The sequence below is a fragment of the Vipera berus genome, assembly GCF_964194415.1.
Source record: "Vipera berus genome assembly, chromosome: W".
Classification (NCBI taxonomy): domain Eukaryota; kingdom Metazoa; phylum Chordata; class Lepidosauria; order Squamata; family Viperidae; genus Vipera; species Vipera berus.
The window spans coordinates 45,144,730-45,158,791 of record NC_138210.1 but is presented as its reverse complement, the minus strand read 5'-3'; the positions used below and the strand labels follow the sequence as shown (position 1 = coordinate 45,158,791).

The following is a 14,062-nucleotide window of genomic DNA, read 5'->3' as shown; positions in this document are numbered from 1 at the left end:
TTGTCTGTTCCTTCTCTGCTGTATCTTCCTGAGGATTTTTTTGGTATAAACTTAAATTGGAGATGAGTTGACTTATATTTTCAAAGTTATTCTGAATTTCTTTGTGATTTGAAATCATTGTTCTTTGAATTAGTTGCAGCTTTACATATATCTCCTCTTGAAAAATATTCATTTTTTCTTGATAAATATTTCCTATAAATCTCTGATTTTCCATGATGACCAAAAGTCCAGATTTTTTTCCCCGCTTTGGAAATAGCTTTGGAGTAAGAATTGAAAAAATACTTATAGTCCAAAGAATTTTTTTAAAAAAGTTCTTTATCTACACAGCTGTTCTTTATTTTTAAGGCTTTGAAGGTCACAGGCAAACCCAAATTTTACCATGACTGTCATAATCCTCATCCATCAGTATGTGTCATCACTGGTTCATTTTTAAGATTTTTTTTTCCTCCGTGAATGGTTAAAATTCGCCGCTTCCAGTGGCAAAAAGGTGGGGGAAACCCACCCCCCCTTTCTTCACTTTTGGAGGTTTTTCTTTGCTTGTTGGGAGTTTCTACCCTTCAGAAAAGTAGGTAGGATAGAGAAAATCAATGTTCTTACCCAGATGCAAGCACACTGTTTATGATCAGCTTAAATTAGTGCTTTTGACTTCTGTTGCTTGCAGATGGGGCTGGACTCTGAAGTTAAGCCAGCCTTTCTCTGGAAGGCTTCTCCTGGACCAGTCGGGTTGACCGCCATCTCTTCTAGGTCTCTGGGACTTCCTTCCTTCATTGCCACCTCTCTGGGGCAGCTTCTGGCCCATTTAGGGTCCCCTAACAGGGAGAAACTCAGCTGGAGGACTCAGAATCCCGAATCCCTCAACTGCTTCTCTGCGTGCAGGACTGTCTTCGAGTATCTCTTACTCCCTTGGGTATCTGCTTTAACACCATGATTTCTTTAGTCTTGTATTGTAATGGCTCATCTCTAACTTATCTCAGTATTTCATCTCTTGTTGTTTTCTTTATAAATCTTAATGCACTTCTCTGGGCAGTTTATATTTCCTTGCGTAACTTGAATTCATTCGAAATACTTCATCTATCTACATTTGCATCTCTGCTCCGTCTGCTTTCAAAGCCTCTGCCAGAAGATCAATAATCACAACTGCTATATTTTCTTCTCTGTCTTCAGGAATATTTTGAAATCTTAAGTAGTGTTCTGCTTTCTCCATTTCTAAGATCACCACTGTGTTTTCTAGAATTTTATTTGCTTGTTCTAGTTTTTCATTTTCTTGTATTAGTACTTCCATTTTTTGTCAATATCATCTGATTTATTTTCCATTTTCTGAATTCTTTGTTCATTATTAATAATCATTTGGTGGTGGACTTCAAATTGTGTCTTTATGTCCAAGATTTGTTCGTTTAATTTATCGAAATTACCTTTTGTCTCTTCATGGTTTTTTTGTATTGATTCTTGAATTAATTTTAATGTAGTTTGTATCTCATTTTGAGCAGTGCTAATTTTCTCACGCTGCAACATTGTTTCAATAGATCCCTGGCTTGTTGGGCTAGATGTTCCAACAAAGGGTACAGAGGAAGTCTTTTTCATAAGTCTGTTGAGATTTGATGTACTCATTTTTCCAGCCAACTATCTTAGGCTAAAATCCAAACCGTAAAAGAAGCCAACTACTTTAGGCTAAATCAAATATCTCAAGGAGAGAAAACAGAGTAAAAAAAGCAAAAAGAGAAAAAAGCCAACTATCTTAGGCTAAAATCCAACCAAAAAGAACGAGCCAAATACTTTAGGCCAAATCCAAAACCTCCAGTCGAGTCTCAGATGTAAAACAACCCACTGTCTCTAAGTAATTCCTGGTTTGGTTATATCCAGAGTCAACAAATATAATTGTAGAAAGTCTTTTCACTTATCTCACACAAAGGCACTTTGTTTATGCCAGGTGTTGTTTCAAGGTCAAACACTTTCAGGTTCTTTTATTATTTAGTATTACTGTATCTCCTTTCACCACTAGATGTCCTCGTACACTTGTCAATATCTGGTTTTAAAAGATTATTACAAAGTTTTTCTTTTAAAGTACTTTATAGATTACTTACCCTAGGAATTATATCTAAAAAATTTTTTTCACATCCTGTAGGATAGATAGTCTTTCTTTGAGTCAGCCTAAATTCAATTTTTAAAAGTTCTTTTATCTTCCTTAAAATCCTTCCCCCTCCTGTAGTTGCTCACCTCTTTTAACTCTCTTCTCCCCTAGTCCTTCTGGGGTCTTTATTTCATAGCTCTTCCCAATCAGGGGATCAACATTTCTAGGTCCAAAAGGAAAAGGAATGAAAGAGCAGGCTCACCCAGTTGCAGGCTCACCCAGTTGACAATCAGCTGTTTAGCGGAGCGCCGCGTCTCCTCGCTTTTCTTCCGGCTAGCGATGACTTGAGCTGTCTGGACTTACCAGGCAGCCTTTCCTCCCTCCTTTTGGAGGGTGTCTTCAGTCCGTCTGGACTGACTGCCATCTGGTCCAGACTCCTGAGGCATCCCTCCTTCTTTGTTGCCCCTCCAGGGCAACTTTCCGACCCCTTGGGGTCGCCGGGCAGAATGAAATCGGGCTAAGAAGCCGGAGCCCTGGCTTCTTTCACCTTTCTCATCGAACACCAAACCGGAAGTCCCACAGCATCTTATCTATGCCAAATCATCCCAAGTGTTAAAGAGTAATTTGTCCTGGATCAATTATCAGTGTTTGTTTCTTAATACCATCTCTTATCAATTATTGTCTGGTTAAATATAAATTCAGTCTCCATAATCAGTCTGTCTTCCCAACAAAGTCCAGATGAAAATGGTTTCCGATTAAATGCAATAAATCCATTCCCCAATCTCCTTCAGTCCTCCTATGGAAAATCAATTTATCACTTCTCCATTCAATCAGGCTTCTGCTGTTGTAAAAGAATGTAGGCTTGAACTTTAGAGAGGCATATGCAATCAACTCAGTTGTAACTCTGTACAGTCCATAGCTCTTTCCAATGGGTTTGCAACCTTCAAATCACATTCCTTTTGTGAATCTAATTTATCCAGAGCTCCATGCATCTGAATATTTTCCACAGCCATTATCATTTCACCAAACTTTTTTAAAAAAAGCTTTCCACTAAAAATTGCATGTTACCAAATGATCTTTTTCCAGATATCAGCCACCCTTGCTTGACTGTAATCTGATATATTATTGCTCTGTGTAACTTAGCCAGGAAACAAAAGCTGAAGCAAATTGAAGAAATAAATAAAAAAAGAAGGGAAGATATTTTCTGGATATTTTGATCCAAGATTAAAAGAAAAAAATTAAAAATAAGCTCCAAATACAGTGGATTCAGAAAGAATTCAGACCCCTTTCACTTTTGTCAGTTTTGTTATGCTGCAGCCTGATTATACAGTTGTTGAAATTCATTTTTTTCTCATTAAACTACACTCAGTACTCCATAATGACAAAATGAAAACAGAATTTTAGAAATGTCTGTAAATTTATTAAAAGGAAAAAAACTGAAATATCACATTGGCATAAGTATTCAGACCCTTCTCTCGGTACTTTGTTGAAGCACCTTTGGCAGCAAGTACAGCCTCAAGTCTTTTGGGGTATGACGCGACAAGCTTTGCAAACCTGGATTGGGTGATTTTCTGCTATTTTTCCTTGCAAATCCTCTCAAGCTCAGTCAGGTTGGATGGCGACTTGGTTGACAGCCATTTTCAGGTCCCTCCAGAGATGTTCAACAAGGTTCAAGTCAGGGCTCTGGCTGGGCCACTCTAGGACATTCACAGAGTTGTCCCTAAGCCACTCCTGTGATGTTTTGGCTGTGTTCTTAGGATCGTAGTCATGTTGGAAAGTGAACCTTTGGCCCAGTCTGAGGTCCTGAGTGCAGTGGAACCTGTTTTCGTTGAGGATATCCCTGTACTTGGCTCCATTTCAGCTTTCCCTCAACCCTGACCACCAGTCTCCCTGTCCCTGATGCTGAAAAAACCCCACAACATGATGTTGCCACCACCATGCTTCATTGTTGGGATGATATTGAGCAGGTGATGAGCGGTGCCTGGTTTCCTCCTCCTGGTTTCCTCCATTTAGAATTGAGGCCAAACAGATCATTCTTGGTTTCATCAGACCAGAGAATCTTGTTCTTCACAGTCTGAGAGTCCTTCAGGTGCCTTTTTTCAAACTCCAAGTGGGCTTTCATGTGTTTTGCACTGAGGAGGGGTTTCCGTCTAGCCACTCTGCCATAAAGCCTAGATCAGTGGAGGGCTGCAGTGATGGTTGTCCTTCTGGACCTCTGTCCCAACTATACACAGGATCTCTGGAGGTCAGTCAGAGTGACCATTGGGTTCTTGGCCACCTCTCTTACTAAGGCCCTTCTTCCCCAATTGCTCAGTTTGACCGGGCAACCAGCTCTTGGAAGAGTCCTTGTTGTGCCAAATATTTTCCATTTGAGAATTATGGAGGCCACTGTACTCTTAGGAACCTTCAGTGCAGCTGAAATGTTATTGTAGCCTTCCCCAGTTCTGTGCCTTGCAATAATCCTGTCTCTGAACTCTGCAGTCAGTTCCTTTGACCTCATGGCTTTTGCTCTGCTACTGTGTGTATTGTCAGCTGTGAGGTGTGTGACTTTCCAAATCATGTCCAATAAATTTAATTTACCACAGGTGGACTCCAGTCAAGACGTAGAAACATGTCAGCGCTGACCTGTCAAGAGAAATAGGAGGCACTTAAGCTAAATTTCAAGTGTTTTTGCAAAGGGTCTGAATACTTATGCCAATGTGATATTTCAGTTTTTTCTTTTTAATAAATTTACAGATATTTCTAAAATTCTGTTTTGACTTTGTCCTTATGGGGGAGGTACTGAGTGTAGATTAATGAGAAAAAAATGAATATCAACAACTGTAGAATCAGGCTGCAGCATAACAAAATTGACAAGTGAAAGGGGTCTGAATACTTTCTGAATGCACTGTATTTTGCAAATTAATAAAATGCAAAAACCACGTGACAGTCCAATATTAATGTAAATCAAATGAAAGAACACACTGTGTTTCCTTAGGGAAAGGCAAAAGTTATTCAAAACAACAACATAAAGGGGAAAAAAAGAACAGCTAGAATCTGGGGGATGGGGGGGTTGGTGTAAAATAAATCAGCATTCTACCGACTAGTCAACTTTTAAAGATAAAAAGCAGAGAAAAACAGAATACTCAAAAAATGAAGTTAAAACCCAGCATACTTAAGGAATAAATTGCCAAGACAAAGATGTAAGGACCTGCCTCAGTTAAACCTCCCAAATAAGCAGAACTCTTGAAACTTGCATTGTCTCAACAGGAACTTTTATTGGAAGGTATTGATAGCAGGATAGTAAGGCATGATCTGAGGATTTTCCATGTGAAACATTACATTAAAAGAGCCCTTTTAAACCCCACCCCAAATGTCCATCCGGCCGGTTTGAATTGAACCAATCCATAGGTGTTAAATTGTGGGAAAGAACAGATAAGGCGCCATTCTCAAGGCTGTCAGGTTTCTCCGCGGCTTTTTCCCATCCAACTGGAGATAAGGCAGATGGCCAGAGGCACATTTCTTTCACACCCCAAGTAAGATACTTCAAAGAGGATAGAACAAAGCAAAGGAAGTACATTGTGGAAGACCCATAGGTTGTCCCCCCCTTTCCCAGCACAAGTGTCCTCCCCCCAATAGAATGGCAGAACCTGAAAATGAAAGCATAAGAAAGAAATACATTTGAGGGTCTGACACATAACCAGCGACTTTCCGACCACTCCCACAGGGAACTGGAATCTTCAAGACTCCCCAGGTGGGTCCATGGTCACCCAAAAGTCATTTTGAGTCATTCCTAAATGCTCCAATTTAAATCCAGGGAGCAGCACAGGACAGCCAGCTTTTGGCAGCAAAAACAGCAGATCGTTGGCAAGAGAGGAAAAAACCCTTACCATTCAACAGCCATCTTGGGAAGGAGTCCAAATCCTGGCTTTCTTTTACTTATTTAACCTGTCTTTACAATATGTAGTTGTCCTGTCATTAGTCCTAGGGATTTGTATAGTAGAAATTGTAACATTTGTTAGATTTTTGTTTATATATCCATTCTTGATTTCCAACTATAAATACCATATATAACCAACCTTTGTGCATATTTTATTTTTATTTTAATCCTTTTATTGTTTTGTGCAACTGAAGCTCTTTCCTCCTATTTTCCCCACAGCAACAACCCAATGAGGTGGTTTGGGCTAAGATAAAACACCTGGCTCAAAGTTATCCAGCTGGGATCATTTCAATTATATAATGCTCTTATCAGAGTCTGTCCTTGCAGTCTTCCCCACAGTGCCTTGCCTTGACTTTGCCTATTGAGTTCAGAATTTGAGAATTTAAGTTTACTTCATGTCAACCAAGTCAATGTAATAAAACAGTGATTGCAACAATCTTACATTTTATTTATTCCTTAATACTGAAGAACATCTTGGGTGGTAGGAAAATTATTAGTGCTTTCTGTTAGTAAGTTAATCATGTTTTTAGTAGTCCCAGAGCCTATCCCAGTCGGTGGGTCAGTTGCATCACGCTATAGTAGGAGACAGGTAATTGTTGAGTTACATATGTAATGGAGCCTGCCAATTATATCCGTAAATCAAGAAGATTTTAAGTGAATCATGTTAAGTGAACAAGCCTCTATCCCTGCTCACTCCTGTGCATTCATTAAACAAATATGCAGGATGTTAGGTGGAATATGGGGTACCTTTGGTGGGTTGCCTCTGCCTCCAGGCTCCCAGGGCTTCCCCCCCACCCTGAGATACCCCATGTTCTGCTTCCCACCACTTGGGGTCCTCAGCCACTTGGGCCTCCTCCCCACCCATCACTGATCGCTCATTTACCTTTCCAAGATTCCCAGGGCTCAAGAGGTTGGGGTACAGAAGGAGAAAATTGCTCTATTGCTGGGCCATGTGGCAGAGTTCCAGAAGCAGCTGGGTTTTTTTGTTGTTCTTTTGTTTTTGTTTTTGCCTTTTTTTGTTTTTGTTTGGTTGGTTGGTTGTTTTTTTTCCCTGAGATGCTGGAGAAGCCTGAGCTTTCCTTCCTAGGTATTAGCATACACTAGTAAAGCTTGGGGAGGGAAGCAAGCCGCCTTCACATTGGCACTTCTAAAGCTGTAGAAATAGGGAAGCTGTGCGCTTTAGGCTTTGCACTCTTCGTTGTCAGGATAAAGGGAGGAAGGAGACACCCCAAGTTTTAGCAGCTTCTCTTGTTGCATCTTCTCAAAGCCCCATTGATCGAAATGAGAGCAGCGTTTCTTCCTGCTCTTGGTGCAAGCGGCACCTTCGCTTTTGCGAAGAGCCAGGCTGCTTCCCTTCACTCAGTGGGGAATCTGGATTTAAAGCGCTCTTTCTGGACAAGCAGCTTTTCTAAAGCAGAAGCCAGACTCTGCAGGGAGGGGGGACTCTTACATGGGCAAAACAGAATGAGTTGCTGCTGGTATTCCCCTTGCAGTATTTCAACAATTCCCAACGGAAGTCTTTGTATGCTGTTTTTATAATCTGTTACAGTTATCACATTTTCACCTTTTTCTTGTGAGAAATTCAGAATGTGAAAGATTTTTAAATAATGGTTCTCATGATTAGTCTCTGAGGATTGTAAGCATAATTACCAATAATGAATCAAAATACTGAAATAGCTTTCCATTGTTATGACCAATGATACCCCACTATAGTTTTTTTGTGAGTGAAAGTTAAATGTTTTGTCTGGAAAAAAGCCAAACTTTTTCAGTGGTATGTAAAACTTAGTGAAAAAGTAGGCTGAAATCTAAGTTGCTGTCATATAGTAAAGTTGAAAATAGTTATTTTATGGATGACAGGAAACAGTGCTCTTTATTTTCCCATGCTGCAGTTCATGTTAGTCATAGACATCTTTTCACTAATACTGTATTCTTTTATAGGTGTCTACATCTAAGTTATCTAGTAAATGAAATACATTTTTGAATAGTTGCTTTTAATTCTTTAGGCATCCAGATTGCGTGAAGAAGCTCATAATATAGGAAGTATCCATATGTCTGAAATTTGTACTGAATTAAAAAATTTAAGATCTTTAGTTCGAGTGTGTGAAATTCAAGCAACTTTGCGCGAGCAAAGGTAATTATTTTGCGTGCATTTTCCTGGTTTGCTAAATTTTCTGTTATATTTGCTTGTACAACTTTTATATAAATGTAAGAACTACTGAGATGCATTCCCTAGTGCATAGTCAAGAGCTAGGAACTGTTAGAATTTAACACCAGGATGATGCTCACTGAAACAGGCATAATGCCTCCCTCCACAGTCATTGAACTACTGAAGGTACCCTTATGTGCTCCAGATCTTGAATAATAATTTAGTCTATTATGTGTGCCATTAAGGTAGGTCAACCATTTCCAGGTCCAAGAATTTTATCCTTTTTTAAAGTTAAAAAAGCATATAAACTAGTAGCATTTATCACAGTATAACTGTTACTGAAGAGTCAGTTTGGTCTCTCCGGTGATAATTGTATTATTTTCTTTTTATAGGATACTCTTTTTGAGACAACAAATTAAAGAACTTGAAAAACTAAAGAATCAGAATTCCTTCATGGTGTGAAACACATGGGTTTTGAATACAAGTCTGTATAACTTGTTGCCCAGTCTTAACTTTTTTGAGCTTCATTTGAGTAGACTTTGGACCATTGAGTTGGGCAGTACAAAATAACATGGGGAAAGGAAAGAAGTCGTTCAGGGGAAAAATACACGTATGATTTGTAAAACTCTTGAAATGTAGATTTCTTGTAGATGTATTCTTCATGTTGTAAATATGTTTTGTAGCGTGAAGCCATGGGAAGACATGTGTATCAGAGCTTAGACATCCAAAAGTAATCAGTGCTAAGGTGGCTAAATACCTAGTCTTTTACATGTAAACCTGTTTGCAAAATTAGTTCTCTTTAGTTAATTTATCGTTCAGAAATCTTTCATTTCCTGAAATTCAATGCAAGCACCAAATGATCTGTGTCTCAAAGTTTGAAACAGTTAGGGTAATATACAAAATATCATGAAATAACTGTTTTCACAGTTGCACCTAATCAAGAATAGTGCTTTTCCATTTGTTTTACAGAGCTGTATTTTTCATTTTCTGTGTTCATTTTCCTTTTGAATTCCTGATTCTGATTTTTTCAGTTTAATTTTTCTAATTTCTTCCTTTCATAAGGCACTGTTGCTATGGCATTTTTCTATAATCTTTTCATTCCTGTGTACAGTAGCTTAAAATTGCAGTGATTGAGCATAACCTACTTGTTTGTATAAATTATTGAAATGTATTTCCATTTGCACCCTGAAAGAATGGACTGATACTACTACTGGGCACATGTGTTTGAAAGTACTTTCCTTTCTCAGCTTTATAAGGAAATAGCCCAATGTTAACATGGTTGTGGGAGGGAAAGAAAGAAAAAGCTAGTCAGATGTGAATTCTATCTGTTGTAATAAACATATTTTAAAACAAACAAAAACCACTGGTTTGCTTTTCCTTTGGTTGATAGCATATTACAATTTGGACTGTGCAAGGATTCTTCATCAAAGTTATTCTTGTTGAATACTTCTGTACTAAATTAAAAATAAGTCCTCAAGGGAGGTTTATTTTAAAAAATTGCAGTTGTGTATAAACTATTTAATGACATTCAACATGGATTAGTGACACCTCCCAACAGTTGTTATATGTTAACACCTGGTTTTTAACCTGTCTTGCTATTATGACTTTTCATTTCAAAGGATGGTTGTGTTGTAGCTAACTGTTCAAGTCTGGTGCTGACTGCTGCTCTTAGCCATCACAAAATGTTGACTTTGTGTAATTGGAGTGTCTCACTGTTTGAAAATGGTGGGAAAGCTCAGCTTTGTATATTGTTTCCTAAAGTATAATAAAAAAAATTGCTACTACAAAATTGTTTTCTTTTTTTAAAAAAGGTTAATAACCATTGTTTTAATCTTCATACATTCCTGAAGTCTGTCTTTTTAGAAATTTAGGTCATGCTGAAAAATGGCCAACTTGCAAACCAGCTGTGTCATTGTTGATATATTTATTTAAATTCATTCAAAGATGCAACTGTCCAGAAAACAGATTCCTGCTTATTTATGTATGCCTCCTAATGTGCCTATGAATCTGTTGTCTAACCTTTTTGTCTTCTTTATAACATGCTGTAAAATGACAACACTATAACAGGCATGTCAAACTTGTGACGTCATGTGATGTCACGTGACGTATTGTGACTTTTCCCCCATTGCTGGCAATGGGGTGGGCGCAGTTTTAGTATGATGCATCCGGCCCGTGGGCCGGCAGTTTGACATGCCTGCTCCCTAAAATGACTTCTCTTGATAGAGACCTCAAAGATGCAATATTTCCAGAGGTTTTAAAGCCAGAAAAGGTTATTTTTGTGTAAAAAAAACAAACATCTTTTTAGCACCATTTACTAATCTACAATCACTTTCTTATTTTAAGAGCATAAAATGTATTATGTATAACCTGGTCTAGTCATGAAATCATGTTTGCTTTATGAAAATTGAAAGTGGTTGATTTATACAATTAAAACTGACTAGGTGGGTGATAATGTACCAATATACCATATTCGTAAGAAATCATAATTTATATATGATATGGAAAAATATTAATAGTTAAAATAGAATTTAATACGCTGAATTCTGGTGTTTCAATAAAGAAGTGTACCATGTTTATGGGTGTTGTGATTCAGGGTCAGCCTGTGGGTCCGGCAGCCGGGTCGGATGACTCGGATGACTCAGACGAGGGGGAGGAGGAGGGTGTTGAAGACGAACTTGCTGATGATGGCTTGGAGGCTTCGCAGAGCTCCCAGCCAGGCCCCTCTTCTCAGCTGCGCGAGCCCGACAGTGCGGATGATGATGACCCACAGCTGGCCCTGTTCAAGGACGCCCGACGCAGGAGGCAGTCAAGCAGGAGCAAGCAGAGAAAGGCTGTGGGACTCCTCGGAAGGAGGCACAGGGAGGCCATGCCCTGAACTCTAATAAAGGGAGTGTTTGGGGAAGGGCTGGTTGCTGAAAGCAACCGCTCCGTTTGAGGATCAAAGCTCCGGTATCTTGTTCCATGTTTTGTTGTTTGTTTGTGTAATAAACTTGGCAGACGTTTTCCAGCCACAGACGCTTTCCAGCCTCTGCCGTTTGTACAGGGGTTGCCTTTCTGCAAGGCCGGTAGCAGGCTGGTACAGAACAATGGGTCAGTTTCTTTGTGTTATTCTGTTCTTTGTGGATCTCAACGGTAGATTCACAGGACAAAGGAGTTTTCTCGTTCTAGAGTGGTTAGATTTCTTCTATTCTTCTGAACAAGCAAGGCAATCAATTTCATGTAATATTAACTAGAAAAATGCTAACTAGTTTCTCATTTTCATGTCATCTTTTTATAAAGTGATACTAACACTTCACATGATCTTGATTTTATCCCTCTGATAATGGCAGCCTAGCACTGTGTTGGCTTTTTTGGCAGCTGCCGCACACTGTTGACTCATATTTAAGTGATTGTCCACTAGAAATCCGAGATACCTGTCACAATTACTACTGTTGAGCCAGGTACCACCTATACTATACCTGTGCATTTTGTTTTTCTTGCCTAAATGCAGAACCTTACTTTTTTCACCACTGAATTTCATTTTGTTAGATAGGGCCTAATGTTCAACTCTGTCAAGATCCTTCTGTATCTTGAGCCTATCTTCTGGAGTGCTGGCTATTTCTGCCTGCTTGGTGTCATCTGCAAATTTGATGAGTTCCCCTTCTATCCCCTTGTCTAAATCATTCATGAATATATTGAAGAATACTGGACCTAAGACAGAGCCTTGAGGTGCCCCACTGCATACTTCCCTCCATGTAGATGCAATTCCATTAAGGACTACATGTTAAGTGCGGGTGGTCAGCCAGTTATGAATCATTTGGTTTCCATATGGATTTTGGAATCTCTAGTTTTCCATCTTATCAAGTAATAGGTTGTAGTCAAATGCTTTACTGAAGTCCAAGTAAATTATATGCACAGCATTTCTCTGGTCCACTAGTTTTGTCACGTTGTCAAAGAATGCAGTAAGATTTGTCTGGCGTGATCTGTTTTTGACACACCCATGTTGGCTTCTGGTTATGACTTTCCTTGTCTCTAGGTGTTCATAGATTCATTGCTTATCTTTTCCAGAATCTTCCCAGGTATTGATGCAAGGTCTGTAGTTTCCTAGATCAATTTTTTTCCTTTTTTTGAAGATGGGAACCACATCATCCCTTTTTCAGTCATCTGGTACTTCCTCGGTGCTCCAGGATCTTTGAAAGATATGGTTCAGTGGTTCCTAGATCAGGGCTTTTCAACCAGTGGTACGGGTACCACCTGTGGTACATTGGCATCTGGCATGTGGTACGCAACCATCCTAGAAAAGTGGTAGCAGGGGAAGGGAATGAGCTGAACCGGTGGCAGCACCGCACAAGCCTGAGCAAGAGATGGCTGGAGCTGCAGGGCTGTCAGGGCTCAGCAAAAGCGCCAGGATCAGCGCTTCTTTGGGGCTGTCAGGGCTCAGTGGAAGTGCCAGGATCAGCGCCAGGCTCCAGCTGGAGCTCGGCGCTGATCCTGGCGCTTCTGAGCCCAGAAGAAGCACCAATCAGCTGGAATGTTGCAGCATCTGCAGGGTCTTGTGATTTACATACAGATGCTTGGCAACTGATTCATATTTATGATGATCACAGTGTCCCAGGGTCATGTGAAGTGACCAAAACCTGCTGCAACCACCCAGCAGAGGGGGGGGGAATAAAAACCAAATACCCCCCACCCCACCCCCTCTGCCAATCCTCAACAGAAATGCTCACAAAAATGAAAACCTCAGACAGGAAAAAGAGTGCCGCCGGGCAGGCAGGCAGGTAGGTGTCTTGCTCAGCTGTGGCTTGGGGGGGCACTTTTTTCAGTACCATTGTAACTTCAAACAGTCACTAAGTGAACTGTTGTAAGTTGAGGACTACCTGTGCTTCATCACTTTTTTTCCTTTTTTTTTTTTGGTCATCAAATTTTTGACACCTTGCTAGGTGTCTGGTGGTACTCGGATGTTGCCATATCCTAAAAGTGGTACAATGGGTGAAAAGGTTGAAAAGCCCTGCACTAAACGAATGACCCATTGGGACCCCCATATCAAAATAACTTACCTTATGCGCAGCCAGAATTTGAAAATTACATTTAACACAGCACAGTACCTGAGCAAAATGGTTCGGCTGAGATCGGCATATGTGAAACTGATTGGGGTAGATTGTAGGGGTGATAGTGAAATATAATTTTATTATATTTTATCTATCTACATCTTAAACTGCTGTATTTGATTCTAATTTCATTTTAAAAATGTATTTTATCCCAATTTCATTTAAAATTCCCCTCCCCCACTACCACTTTTCTTGGATGGTTGCGTACTGCCTGCTAGGTGCCAATGTACCACAGGTGGTACCCGTACCACTGGTTGAAAAGCCCTGCATTATAGGGTATAGAGTGGAATCTCCCATATCGGATCATTGTGTCGAGCTGTTCAAATCTCGCTCGTGTGAGTATTTCCATAAGATGTTTTGGCAGTTGTAACTTCAAATAGCTGTCTGCTTGAAAAGTGTGTTTGTCTGCTTGAAAAGTGTGTTTGTATTTGCTCAGCCATTTCAAGTTACCCACCTTACTAAGGATGGCTATGTCGTTTTGTGTTTCAATATCCTTAATTCTTTGGGCAGCTCTTTTTTTAGATCGTTCCCCCGTTACACAAGAGACAGGAAGGCCACAGCTTCTTACAAAATTTGTCAATTTAGCAAACCAGGAAGTTTGTGATAGTAATTTTATCTGCTCTAGTAGGCATAACTTGGGGAGTCTATCACTCTCCATTTCATTAATTTTATGCCAGTAATTATATGTTCTAATTTTGGATAGAGCATGAATTGTATGAATTCCCAGTTCAGCTCTAACTGCTGCAGCAAGTGTTCTTGGATCTACGCCCAAAATACATCTCAGGTGCTGGGACTGTGTTTGTTCTAGTGTTGTAATTGAGTATATACCCAAAACGTCTGCT

General features: G+C 39.7%; 1 protein-coding gene across 2 annotated transcripts in view; it reads left to right on the top strand.

Annotated features, from left to right (window-relative positions):
* LOC308676587 (WW domain-containing adapter protein with coiled-coil-like) overlaps positions 1-10,440 on the top strand; it is a 138,554-nt gene extending 128,114 nt beyond the window's left edge. For both annotated transcript variants that reach the window (XM_081342466.1, XM_081342467.1), the window contains 2 exons: positions 7,991-8,118; positions 8,526-10,440. In XM_081342466.1, the coding sequence (XP_081198592.1) occupies positions 7,991-8,118; positions 8,526-8,595 (198 nt within the window). In that variant the 3' untranslated portion in view covers positions 8,596-10,440. The remainder of the gene's footprint in view (positions 1-7,990; positions 8,119-8,525) is intronic.
* Positions 10,441-14,062: the final 3,622 nt, after the last annotated feature.